Here is a 13,901-nt window from a genome sequence, read left to right as displayed (position 1 = left end):
GTATATAACCTGTGTGAACAGGGTTCAGAGAGGAAAAATCCATGTGTGCATACAGGGTAGAACAGCTTTTGTGCAGATAGCCCAAGAGGAGTGGTGGAACTCCCCAGTCTTGTAGACACAAGAGAACAATTATGGAAACAGGAACACATGGGCTACTTGCACAGTGAACAAGTCTGTATGATCATGTTCACACACCACCAAGAAACCTGAAGACACAAAAGAGAATAGTGAAACCAAAAACACTCAGTTTGAAAAAATGTTGCAGTAATCCGCAAGTGCTAGTAAAAGATGTAAAAAACAGGGTATTTGGTTGATACGTTTTTTGCAAAAAATGTATACTAAGCTGCTCTACCAATCTTCACGGTATTCCCTTATCAGAGCAGTCCTAACTAATGTATGCAATCCCTATCTGATGTATTTAAAAACCTGATCATCTGTATATAACCTGTGTGAACAGGGTTCAGAGAGGAAAAATCCATGTGTGCATACAGGGTAGAACAGCTTTTGTGCAGATAGCCCAAGAGGAGTGGTGGAACTCCCCAGTCTTGTAGACACAAGAGAACAATTATGGAAACAGGAACACATGGGCTACTTGCACAGTGAACAAGTCTGTATGATCATGTTCACACACCACCAAGAAACCTGAAGACACAAAAGAGAATAGTGAAACCAAAAACACTCAGTTTGAAAAAATGTTGCAGTAATCCGCAAGTGCTAGTAAAAGATGTAAAAAACAGGGTATTTGGTTGATACGTTTTTTGCAAAAAATGTATACTAAGCTGCTCTACCAATCTTCACGGTATACCCTTATCAGAGCAGTCCTAACTAATGTATGCAATCCCTATCTGATGTATTTAAAAACCTGATCATCTGTATATAACCTGTGTGAACAGGGTTCAGAGAGGAAAAATCCATGTGTGCATACAGGGTAGAACAGCTTTTGTGCAGATAGCCCAAGAGGAGTGGTGGAACTCCCCAGTCTTGTAGACACAAGAGAACAATTATGGAAACAGGAACACATGGGCTACTTGCACAGTGAACAAGTCTGTATGATCATGTTCACACACCACCAAGAAACCTGAAGACACAAAAGAGAATAGTGAAACCAAAAACACTCAGTTTGAAAAAATGTTGCAGTAATCCGCAAGTGCTAGTAAAAGATGTAAAAAACCGGGTATTTGGTTGATACGTTTTTTGCAAAAAATTTATACTAAGCTGCTCTACCAATCTTCACGGTATACCCTTATCAGAGCAGTCCTAACTAATGTATGCAATCCCTATCTGATGTATTTAAAAACATGATCATCTGTATATAACCTGTGTGAACAGGGTTCAGAGAGGAAAAATCCATGTGTGCATACAGGGTAGAACAGCTTTTGTGCAGATAGCCCAAGAGGAGTGGTGGAACTCCCCAGTCTTGTAGACACAAGAGAACAATTATGGAAACAGGAACACATGGGCTACTTGCACAGTGAACAAGTCTGTATGATCATGTTCACACACCACCAAGAAACCTGAAGACACAAAAGAGAATAGTGAAACCAAAAACACTCAGTTTGAAAAAATGTTGCAGTAATCCGCAAGTGCTAGTAAAAGATGTAAAAAACAGGGTGTTCCTGTTAGGACAATAGGCAAGTAGTTTGGTGAGAAGGCAACAACTGTTGGCACAATTATTAGAAAATGGAAGAAACACAAGATGACTGTCATAAAATACTTATTTTCCTCACTGTATATAGCAAATACCTTGTAAATATGCTCTTCTTGTTAAGAAAACAATTTTTTTTTCTGATATGCTGCAGAGGTGGCCGACATAACCTAGGCAAAATTATAAAGCCTTTTGTTCTTGAGAATGAAGAGGATTCTTAATATGAACTAAATTAAAAAGTTGTGTATTTTTACAAACACATAGCAATTTTACCCTCTACACAATATCATCTAACAAAACATGATCAAATGTCACAAATGCGAGATAGTAACTTCAAATTCGCTCATGTGAAGATTTCCTGTGTTGTGAACTTCAAGGTGTTTCCAGATCCTCCAGCTATTTTTCATGCGATTTCTCTTTTAACAAATGTGTTTAAAGTGCCAGAATATATAAAGTTCACCAGCTGCATAAATCATCAGACATGTCAGTTCACTCAGTTTTTTCGGGAGATCCTAAGTTTTTAGCCTCCAATGATTTAAAAAAGTATTCTCATTAATACTACTACTACTACTACTACTACTACTACTACTACTACTACTACTACTAATAATAATAATAAATTAGGATAATAATAAAGTCACTCCAGAGTACTCTCAGTGTCGGGAGAATCCTTCAGCTGCAGAACAGTTTGCTGGCCGGGACAGCAGGTAGTCAGTGGCATACCCAAATGAATGGATACAACTCCCCCCGCCTTGTGTTGTTTCTAGTAGAAGAGAGTGGTAGCTTACATGATGATGTAAGAGTGAGGTCGCTATCTTGGCTATGAGGTGATGATTGTAGATGTGTGCAGTGGATGAAGTAAGAGTATTGGCTTGGAGTAGAAGTATTTGGCCTGATCTGGGGTCTCATTTAATTTAGGGGTCTTTAATATAGTCCACACCCTCCAAAGAGCCACCCATTTTTGCCATGATCGCCCTCTTCCAGTTTGACATCACTGTATAATATATTAAACTATACTCACTCCTTTCCTTATGGTTTACCATTTAGTTCACACATAGCAATACTAATCGCATGCCTAAATATCACAGTCCAATACTGCATGATCAGACACACGAGCTCCGTGTGCCCAGGTAATCAGTCAGTGGTGCCCCCTTCATAAATGACAGGGGATGCCACCTGTAGGACCACATACATTGCCTTGCGAAAGTATTCGGCTCCCTGGATTTGGATACAAAATGATTTCCAAAACTTTAAACATCCCAAGGAGCACTGTGCAAGCGGTCATATTGAAATGGAAGGAGTATCATACCACTGCAAATCTACCAAGACCCGGCCGTCCCTCTAAACTTTCATCTCAAACATGGAGAAGACTGATCAGAGATGCAGCCAAGAGGCCCATGATCACTCTGGATGAACTGCAGACATCTACAGCTGAGGTGGGACATTCTGTCCATAGGACAACAATCAGTCATACACTGCACAAATCTGGTCTTTATGGAAGAGTGGCAAGAAGAAAGCCATTTCTCAAAGATATCCATAAAAAGTGTTGTTTAAAGTTTGCAACAAGCCACCTGGGAGACACCAAACATGTGGAAGAATGTCCTCTGGTCAGATGAAACCAAAATCGAACTTTTTGGCAGCAATGCCAAATGATATGTTTGGCGTAAAGGCAACACAGCTCATCACCCTGAACACACCATCCCCACTGTCAAACATGGTGGTGGCAGGATCATGGTTTGGGCCTGCTTTTCTTCAGCAGGGAGAGGGAAGATGGATAAAATTGATGGGAAGATGGATGGAGCCAAATACAGGACTATTCTTGAAGAAAACCTGTTGGAGTCTGCAAAAGACCTGAGACTGGGAGGGAGATTTGTCTTCCAACAGACAATGATCCAAAACATAAAGCAAAATCTACAATGGAATGGACCACAAATAAATGTATCCAGGTATTAGAATGGCCAAGTCAAAGTCTAGACCTCAATCCAATCGAGAATCTGTGGAAAGAGCTGAAAACTGCTGTTCACAAACGATCTCCATCAAACCTCACTGAGCTTGAGCTGTTTGCCAAGGAAGAATGAGCAAGAATTTCAGTCTCTCGATGTACAAAACCGATAGAGACATACCCCAAGTAAGCAGCAAAAGGTGGTGCAACAAAGTATTAAGTTAAAGGGGCTGAATAATATTGCATGCCCCACTTTTCAGGTTTTGAATTTCCACAAAAATGTAAAATAAGCAATACATTTCAACTTCACAATTGTGCTCCACTTGTTGTTGATTCTTCACCAAAAATGTGCATTTGGTATCTTTATGTTTGAAGCATGATATATGGGAAAAGGTTGAAAAGTTCAAGGGGGCCGAATACTTTTGCAAGGCACTGTAGCTCGTAACCACTAAGATTAAGATTATGTAATAGTATGAAGCAGTGATGTAACAAAAGCAAAAAAGAAAATGTGTTTATTTTTTTATCCGTAGCAACCAATCACAGTGTAGCTTTAGTTTTTCAAGAGCAAAATACAGCATTCTTTTATAAAGTTTGATAAATCTGAACCAAAGTTACGTTTTAACTTTTGTTTACATTTTCAACATTTTGATTTTCAATCCATTTTTTTATTATTTTTAGGGTTATTATAAAAGAACCCCGGACTATGTTCTTTTAAGAGAATGGAAGAGACAGGGCTGTTTTGCCGTTCCAATGATTCATTCAACAATGCTTATTGATCTTCGAAAGGAAGCCTCCATGAATCTACAGTTCTACCCTCCACATGAAGACTTTACGTGGAGTTTTGATGACATCATTGTATTTGCTTTCTCCTGCCGACATGCAGGTGAGTATGTAAAGAACTCAGTATCTAACAAGTGGAAAGGATCAAGTTGTTCAGTGGCCACCTATAGTGCTTTTATATTGGTAGAATTGGTGACGGAGCTTCTGTAGGAGCACTGTTGACATTTATCTGCCCCTGTAAACATGCCGGCGATCATGGTATTCTGTTCTGATCATCTCACCATCGCAGCCATTCACATGCTTCAGCGGTGCTGGTGGCTTCTGATAGGAGCATATTCCAGAGCTGTTGCAGACCTCCAGAGCGGTGTTTCTTTGAGGTGAGTATGCCTCCATTTATTGTTTTAAAATCATCAATATCTAGCAAAAAATATTTCAGTGTTTGACAACAAGTTTGGCTGCTTTGCGCCAAAATATTTTTTGACTATGTGTGGGGATTTAGTATTGGCCACTAGAGATGAGCAAATTGATTTGATGCAAATAGAATGTGTTTAATTTAATTATATTTTCAGATTTCAGGAAATTTGAACAATTTACAATTCAATTTAAGTGAATCACTTAAAAAAATGCCTATCAGGAGTTTACATACATTATTACAGAAGATATAATTAGTCACTGACATGACCTCAGGCATGACCACCTAGGCTTTTCTATAATGCTCTGCAACTGTCACATGACTATGTATTGTACAGCCAATCAGGAAAGACTTTCATAGCCTGTACAAAAGCTGAGGTAAGGAACGCAACAGACATTTTAGGGTGAAATATAAATTACCAGTCTTCAATAATTACAGTACCCACTAATATATTGACTCCAATATATAATGCATAGAAAAGGAGGAGCTGAGTTACCATATATTATGAAATACTGTTTTATTTATACAAAAAATAAGATTTCAAATGTAAGTACAGTAGATAAATATTATTAAAAATTATTTTCTTACATATGTATGGATATACAAAATATGTTGATCCACAAGTGTGACAATGATATAGTGGCCACAGTCTGGGGCCAGGACAAAATAACAGAACACTGTTTTCAATCAATTATAACCTGAAGTATAAATGGCCACATGTAGGAAAATTGGTTAAGTGAAACAACCTCCCAACAATAGTGAGAGACTGGACGAGTCAACCCAGATCAAACCATGCTGCTGTAAGGCCCATGCAATACGATGATAAAAAGCCAGTGTGCAGCCAATCAGGATAGACTTTCATAGCCTGTAAAAAAGCTGAGGTAAGGAATGCAACAGACATTTTAGGGTGATTTAGGATAATGGAATTTCTATCTATTTTTAATTTTTTATATTTCTATTGAAAAGCTATGTTTGTGCCACTATATCAAAGGTGTTGACTAAACATATTTCTTCAGGAGCACACTGCTCTTTTGCCTCATGATTTTCTACTTGCTGGGAGCGGTGCGTTTCTGATGATTGACAGTTCAGATCAGTGGCATGGTTGTGTCACTAGTATGCAGTGTATGCTCCTCCCTGTTGCAAGCAGTGGCAGCTTTGCCTCTGTAGCATTGAAGGAGCACAGGCGCACTTAAAGCTATGTAGCAACTAGCTTGCACGAGGGCGCTTCTTGGAATGGAAAACCCATTTCCCCTGATAGACTGCAGAGGTGGCCAATAACCTAGGCAAAGATTATAGCTCAGCAATATAACAGGAAGAGAAAGCCTTAAACGCTGAACAAATACTCAAGACAGTGATGTGTCGCATGCGTTAAACGGACTGCACCAACGCTAGTGCCTTTTAGGGTATGTGCACACGTTCAGGATTTCTTGCAGAAATTTCCTGACAAAAACCGGACATTTCTGCCAGAAATCCGCATGCGTTTTTTGCGTGTTTTTTCGCGTTTTTTTCCGGCGCTTTCCCAATGCGTTAAATAGCGGGACAAATGCAAAGAATCAGCAAAATTAATGAACATGCTGCTTTTTTTTACCGCGATGCGTTTTTTTCGCTGAACAAATTGCATCATGTGCACAAAAATTGCGGAATGCATTCTAAGTGATAGGATGCATATGTATGCGTTTTTACGCGTTTTTATCGTGAAAAAAACACGAAAAATCCTGAACGTGTGCACATACCTTTAAAGATCGCGTTATGTGATCGCGATAGCGCAGATGTTCCACCTACGCTAGCGGTGACAAACCCGGAAACGCTGCAGACCGCGTCCGAGGGTCCATCACAGAATGACGGCACATCGTGTGGCGATTATGACATGCATTAACGATGCGCTACATAATGGCAGTCAATGGGTGTGCTGAAGCATCCGTTACATAGCGTTAGAGCCGCAATGTGAACCCTGCCTTACTGATTCACATAGGAATGCCACAACTGTGCCCTTACATAGTACAATGTCTCCTTTGTGCCCTCACGTTAGCCCCAAACTCTTTACAGCCCCCCATAGTAGTACCCACACTCTAAATAAGAGCCTACACTGTATGATGGCCCTACAGCAGCCTTCAAACTGTATAACGGCCCCTGCTTTAGCTCCCACACTGTATAATGCCCCCTGCAATAGCTCCCACTCCTTAGAATCTGGTAACTGTCTATCGCTGCCTGTGGGCTGCTACTTGTATAGCCTTGATATATATGACAAATAGCTAAATAGAAGAAACTAGAAACAGCTAGGAGGTGCGCATAGAGGCAGCATATGGGTACAGCTCCCTGAATGTATTCAGGTAACCCTTAAAAAAAATACTCTTGGTAAGACCACAAAGAGGGAAACAGAATCGAGGGATTCAGAAGAAAGAGAGGGAAGTAGATCATTACCAATCTAAAGAAAACCGTGCACCCCTTGGCTCGTCTGTTCCTCTTCTTCCCCCTCTCCTCCTTTGGGGGTCTTGTTGTCTAGACTGAGTATATCTTCAGGGGCCTGCACCCATATGTGATTTTCTATATGCACCTATTTGCTGTTCTATTTTCTTATGTCTGGCCATTTATCATATATATTCATATATTCATCCTCAACTTTTTATTTTAATAAAAGGTTTTATAATGGGGTTTTCATGTTTACCACCTAGGATTTACAGATATGAGATCATACAGGCACTGGACTGATAGGATCCTGACCCCAGCTACAAGACTGCATCACATTATATATATATATATGCAACCAAAAAAGAAAACAGCCGGGCGGCACCACCGCCAATGATACTGTGGGAACCGCTCACCTGTGTCTTGAAGGCGAAGCCCAGTCCTGGGTGCGAAACTCCACTGGAAAACAGCCACGATGAATCTCATATAAGAAGAAAGGAGCGCACTACCTGGACGTTAGATGCGGGTGAACTTTATTCCAAAAGCATAAAAAACATCTTCACGACCGGGGGTGCTGTGAAAAGAGTGCGGCAAAGCTAGACGACGGCCGTTTCGCGCCCGACCGACTATATATATATAGTACAGACCAAAAGATTGGACACACCTTCTCATTTAAAGATTTTTCTGTATTTTCATGACTATGAATATTGTACATTCACACTGTAGGCATCAAGACTATGAATTAACACATGTGGAATTATATACTTAACAAAAAAGTGTGAAACAACTGAAATGATGTCTTATATTATAGGTTCTTCGAAGTAGCCACCTTTTGCTTTGATGACTGCTTTGCACACTCTTGGCATTCTCTTGATGAGCTTCAAGAGGTAGTCACCGGGAATGGTCTTCCAACAATCTTGAAGGAGTTCCTAGAGATGCTTAGCACTTGTTGGCCCTTTTTCCTTCGCTCTGGGTCCAGCTCACCCCAAACTATCTCGATTGGGTTCAGGTCTGGTGACTGTGGAGACCAGGTCATCTGGCGTAGCACCCCATCACTCTCCTTCTTGGTCAAATAGCCCTTACACAGCCTGGAGGTGTGTTTGGGGTCATTGTCCTGTTGAAAAATAAATGATGGTCCAACTAAACGCAAACCGGATGGAATAGCATACCGCTGCAAGATGCTGTGGTAGCCATGCTGGTTCAGTATGCCTTCAATTTTGAATAGATCCCCAACAGTGTCACCAGCAAAGCACCCCCACACCATTACACCTCCTCCTCCATGCTTCAAGGTGGGAACCAGGCATGTAGAGTCCATCCGTTCACCTTTTCTGCGTCACACAAACACACGGTGGTTGGAACCAAAGATCTCAAATTTGGACTCATCAGTAGAGATGAGCGGTGTTCGAGTCGAACTGTTCGCCAATCTCAAATTCAAGCTGTTTTGGGCGGTGTTCAAGTCGTTTGACGAACCCGAACAATTTGCTTAAAATTCGGCTGTTCGAGTTTCTGTTCGATAACTGTTCGTTCAGCAAAAGCCTCGCTTGATTTGCACATTAAAACGGTTTATCATTGTTAATAGACTGTTTCAGTGTACAGTGGGTGGGGGGCGGGGGATAGATCTGTGCTGAAATAACGCCGATCTCCATTTCTTTTTTCTTTCCCGCATTTACAGTGGGGCGGTGCAGTCTCTCAGCCTATCAGCAGTGCGCACACACACAGCAATGTGCATGTGATGCACACAAGCAAGGGCATGTGTCATTGGCTGTGTATGTCACATGTCCTTGCCCTATAAGAACCAGCCATTTGCCCCATCGCCACCATTTCCTCACTGCTGCAGCTTAGTGTTAGACGGCACCGCTGCTGCTGTGGCCGCTATACAGACAAAGAGTGTTTTTATTTGGAGCAAATTGTCAGAGAGATAGGTTTAGGGATTCGGGAGGAGTCGGGACTAGTTGCAATATCAGCCCTTTTCAGGGTAGGTTAGAGCAGTTCATAGCACTGTTTGCCAGGCAGGGCTGTGCCAGTGCTGTGCAAGTGTTTGTCACAGCATTTGGTGTAATCTAGCTCAGCCAATCCTTTTGGGCTAGTAGCATTGTCTGATAGTCATCTAAGTAGCCTGCCTGTGAAACTAACTACACCGCCTGTGTATCTCTATTTTCACTGCATCTAATCCAGTTAATAGTTTAGGGCCTAGGAGCAGTGTCTGCACGTCAGCAGAGTAGCCCGCCTGTGAAACAAACTATACCGCCTGTGTATCTCTATTTTCACTGCATCTAATCCAGTTAATAGTTTAGGGCCTAGGAGCAGTGTCTGTACGTCAGCAGAGTAGCCAGCCTGTGAAACAAACTATACCGCCTGTGTATCTCTATTTTCACTGCATCTAATCCAGTTAATAGTTTAGAGCCTAGGAGCAGTGTCTGCACTTCAGCAGAGTAGCCCGCCTGTGAAACAAACTATACCACCTGTGTATCTCTATTTTCACTGCATCTAATCCAGTTAATAGTTTAGAGCCTAGGAGCAGTGTCTGTACGTCAGCAGAGTAGCCCGCCTGTGAAACAAACTATACCACCTGTGTATCTCTATTTTCACTGCATCTAATCCAGTTAATAGTTTAGGGCCTAGGAGCAGTGTCTGCACGTCAGCAGAGTAGCCTGCCTGTGAAACAAACTATACCGCCTATGTATCTCTATTTTCACTGCATCTAATCCAGTTAATAGTTTACGGCCTAGGAGCAGTGTCTGCACGTCAGCAGAGTAGCCCGCCTGTGAAACAAACTATACCGCCTGTGTATCTCTATTTTCACTGCATCTAATCCAGTTAATAGTTTAGGGCCTAGGAGCAGTGTCTGCACGTCAGCAGAGTAGCCCGCCTGTGAAACAAACTATACCACCTGTGTATCTTAATTTTCACTGCATCTAATCCAGTTATTAGTTTTGGGCCTAGTAGCACAGTTTGGCCCCTCAGTTCTGCTCGGTTTTCATCCATCGGTTGTTGTGCCAACAACTACAGATACAGAGTTGCCAATTAGTTAAACACTAAAATGAGTGGCAAAAGGCCTGCTGCTGGTGGAAAGGGGAATAGGTGTGTTGGAAAGGGTGAAAAAGGTTGAGTCCGTGGGGTAGGTGGTAAAGCAACAGTAACATCTGCAGAAGAAAGACCATCTTCCAGCCAAAGTAAGATGTCTACTTCTTTTCGTGGACAATCTGATATGATCCCTTTCTTACGACCATCGCTACAAGCATCGCCAAAAATTGCAGATGAGGCACAAAAACAGCAGATGCTTGAACGAATATCAAGTGCTCGTTCAAGTGGGCTCTCCTCCATGTCAACTTCAACATCACAACTACTCCAGTCCTCAGAGTTGTCCCCCAATAACACTTTCTTCCTCACAGCATGCAAGTCTCCAGCTGCCCGTCTGAGCATGGGGTAACACACATGGTTGAGTCTGTAGAGCTGTTTACGCATACTAAAGCCTGAGAATCAGAGGTGTGCTCCAGAGTTTCTGTGAATCCAGACGAGGAAATGATCTGCACTGATGCCCAGAATCTTTGTGAGTCAGATCCAGGCCCAGATGAAGAAGGTTCTGAGCATAATGTAGACCCTCGTTCCCAAACTATAACTCCTGTTGGTGGAGACAATGAGGATAATGATGAGACTGAGATACCTGATTGGAACGAAAACTTGACTTTTCGGTTGGGGCAGGAAGAGGTTGGCTCTGAGGATGACGGGTGTGAAAACACACAGGATGATGATGATGAGATTGTAGACCCCACTTACTGTCAGCCCCCAGTCCGCCAGTCCATGAGGTCAGCAGAGAAGTTGGAGGAGGATGCTAGTGACGAGTCTGACGACGAGGTAACGGTGCGCCTTCCTGGACAGAGACGGAGAACTGGAAGCACGTCAACAACTGCATCCTCAACCCCAACTGCGCCTCAGACCAGAAGTCGTGGTGGCTCTTCAGGTCGCACGGGCTCTAAGCCTTGCATAGCTTGGACATTTTTTGACATCGCAAAGGATGACCCAACTCATGTTGTCTGTAAGATTTGTCAACAAAATCTCAGTAGAGGCCAAAAAATCACTAGCTTGAGTACTTCATGCATGAACCGTCACATGGATATGAGGCATAAGTTGCAGAGGGAAGCTCACTGTGCTACAATGCGACCTAGTGGGCCGGGTCAACCACCGTCTGCCCTATCAAGTGCATCCACGTCTTCTTCATCCTCTGTGACTGTGGGGACAGCAGTCGCGCATGGTTTTGGATGCAGACCTTACACCTCTTTACCCACAACAGCCAGTGTGATTGGCAGGTCATCAGGACATTTGCTTGTGGAAACACCTGCTGGTGTTGAGCGCTCTCCGACATCGACACCACGTTTTGATCAAGGCAACATAACATCTCCACCTGCACCTTCCTCACAGACCAGCAGTTTGCCGGGGACACTCTACTCAACTCCGTCTAAGCACGGCAGCCAGCCCTCAGTCCCTCAGATGTGGACAAGTAAAAGACCATTTCCTCCTAGCCATGACAATGCTAAGAGGTTGAATTTCTCCATCAGCAAGCTGTTGGCTACAGAAATGCCTTTCTGCCTGGTGGACACAGAGGATTTTCGAGACCTTATGTCCGTCGCAGTGCCCCAGAACCAGTTGCCCAGTCGCCACTACTTCTCAAAGAAAGCTCTGCCTGTGCTACACCAGCATGTCGCACACAACATCACTGCTTCCTTGAGAAACTCTGTGTGTGACAGGGTGCATTTCACCACAGACACTTGGACGAGTAGACATGGACAGGGGCGTTACATGTCGGTGACTGGGCACTGGGTAACTACGGCGACATCAGGAGAAGGGGCTGCTGTCCAAGTCTTGCCGTCACCACGAGTTGCTCATCTATCCTCTGTTTCTAGAAGTTCCTCCACTGCTTCTGCCTCCTCAACCTCCTCTCGGTCCTCCACCTGCACCCAAAGCCTGTCTGGTAATGCCACCCGCGTTGTAACTGCGCAGAAGGAATCCTGCACACCTCCTCACTATGCTGTCACCAGGGCTCAACGGCATCAGGCGGTGTTTACATTGAAATGTCTGGGAAATTTGAGTCACACAGCAGAGGAGTTGTGGTCAGCTCTGGAGACCGAGTTCCATCAATGGTTGTCTCCACACAACCTGCAGCCAGGGAAGGCTGTGTGCGACAATGCTGCAAACCTGGGTGCGGCCCTTTGCCGGGGCAATGTCACACACGTGCCTTGTATGGCTCACGTTTTGAATCTGGTTGTCCTGCAATTTTTATCCCACTGTCCCGGACTAGATGGGCTTCTGCAGAGGGCACGGTTGCTGTGTGCTCACTTCCGCCGTTTGCATCCCACAGCTCGATGACTTGCATCTCTACAGAAGTTGTTGGGCGTGCCAGTTCACCGGCTGAAATGCGATGTGCCCACACGGTGGAATTCAACTCTGCACATGTTGCAGCGACTGTGGCAGCACCGACGAGCCCTGGTGCAATACGTTATGGCGTATAGCCTGGGCCAACGAGATCAAGAGGTGGGGCAAATCACGCTGCAGGAGTGGTCTCAAATCAGGGACCTATGCACCCTTCTGCACAGTTTTGAAATAGCAACGGAGATGTTTAGTGCTGACGATGCCATTATCAGCATGACCTTTCTGGTGATTTACATGCTGGAGCACACCTTACACAGTGTTTGGAGTCAGGTGGTGGAACAAGAGGAGGAGGAGGAACAGGAGGAGTTGTATGCGGAAGGGATCATATCTCCATGGTCAAGAAGGTTGGCAGCACCAAGGCAGCTGGCATTGGAGGCTGGGGGAGAGGGATTACCGAGGGCGCATGGTAGCAGCCAAACTGTTGAGGAAGGTGCAGGAGGCGAGGAAGAAGTGGAGGACGAACTGGCGCTGGGCATGGAAGACTCATCAGATGAGGGAGACCTTGATCAATTTTCTGTTGTGCGAGGTTGGGGGGAGAGGGCAGACGAAGGAAGCATGATTCTCACTTCGCCACCACCAAGACAACAAGGACTTGGTCCTCCTGGATGCGCAAGACCCATGAGTGCCTTCTTGCTGCATTACCTGCAACATGACCCTCGGATTGTCAGAATCCGAAGTAATGCTGACTACTGGGTTGCCACACTCTTAGATCCCCAATACAAAAGCAAATTTGGTGAAATAATTCCTGCCAAAGAAAGGGATTCACGCATGCAGGAGTATAAGCAGAGACTGTTACAGAATCTAACATCTGCTTTTCCACAAAACACCAGTGGTGCACGTAGTGAATCTCTGAGTTCTAACTTGCCAACCGTGGGACTATCGAGTCATCACTCAAACCATAACAGTAACATCGTATCTAATGGTAACAGCAATTTTTTCCAATCGTTTCAAGATTTTTTTAGACCATCCTTTGCAAGGCCATAGGAGACAAGAAGTCTGACGCACAGCCAACGCCTAGAGAAGATGGTACAAGAGTATCTCCAAGTTAACATCGATGCCATGACCGTGGAACTGGACCCTTGCTCATTTTGGGCTTCCAATCTTGAAAAATGGCCTGAGCTCACCACTCACGCCTTGGAGATCTTGTCGTGCCCTGCAGCCAGCGTTCTCTCTGAACGTGTGTTCAGCGCTGCTGGTGGTGTGCTGACAGATAAGCGCACGCGGTTGTTCAGTGACAATGTAGATAGACTAACGTTCATCAAGATGAACAAATCCTGGATCCGCAAGGA

At 43.9% G+C, this 13,901-nt stretch overlaps 1 protein-coding gene across 1 annotated transcript in view; it reads left to right on the top strand.

The window, feature by feature from the left end:
• Positions 1-13,901, top strand: part of COLGALT2 (collagen beta(1-O)galactosyltransferase 2) — a 328,242-nt gene that overhangs the window by 176,345 nt on the left and 137,996 nt on the right. The window contains exon 5 of the mRNA XM_069737258.1: positions 4,266-4,470. Coding sequence (XP_069593359.1) covers positions 4,266-4,470 — 205 coding nt within the window. The remainder of the gene's footprint in view (positions 1-4,265; positions 4,471-13,901) is intronic.

Source organism: Ranitomeya imitator, chromosome 8 (assembly GCF_032444005.1).
Source record: "Ranitomeya imitator isolate aRanImi1 chromosome 8, aRanImi1.pri, whole genome shotgun sequence".
NCBI classification, from domain to species: Eukaryota; Metazoa; Chordata; class Amphibia; order Anura; family Dendrobatidae; genus Ranitomeya; species Ranitomeya imitator.
This window is presented reverse-complemented; position numbering and strand designations above follow the sequence as displayed.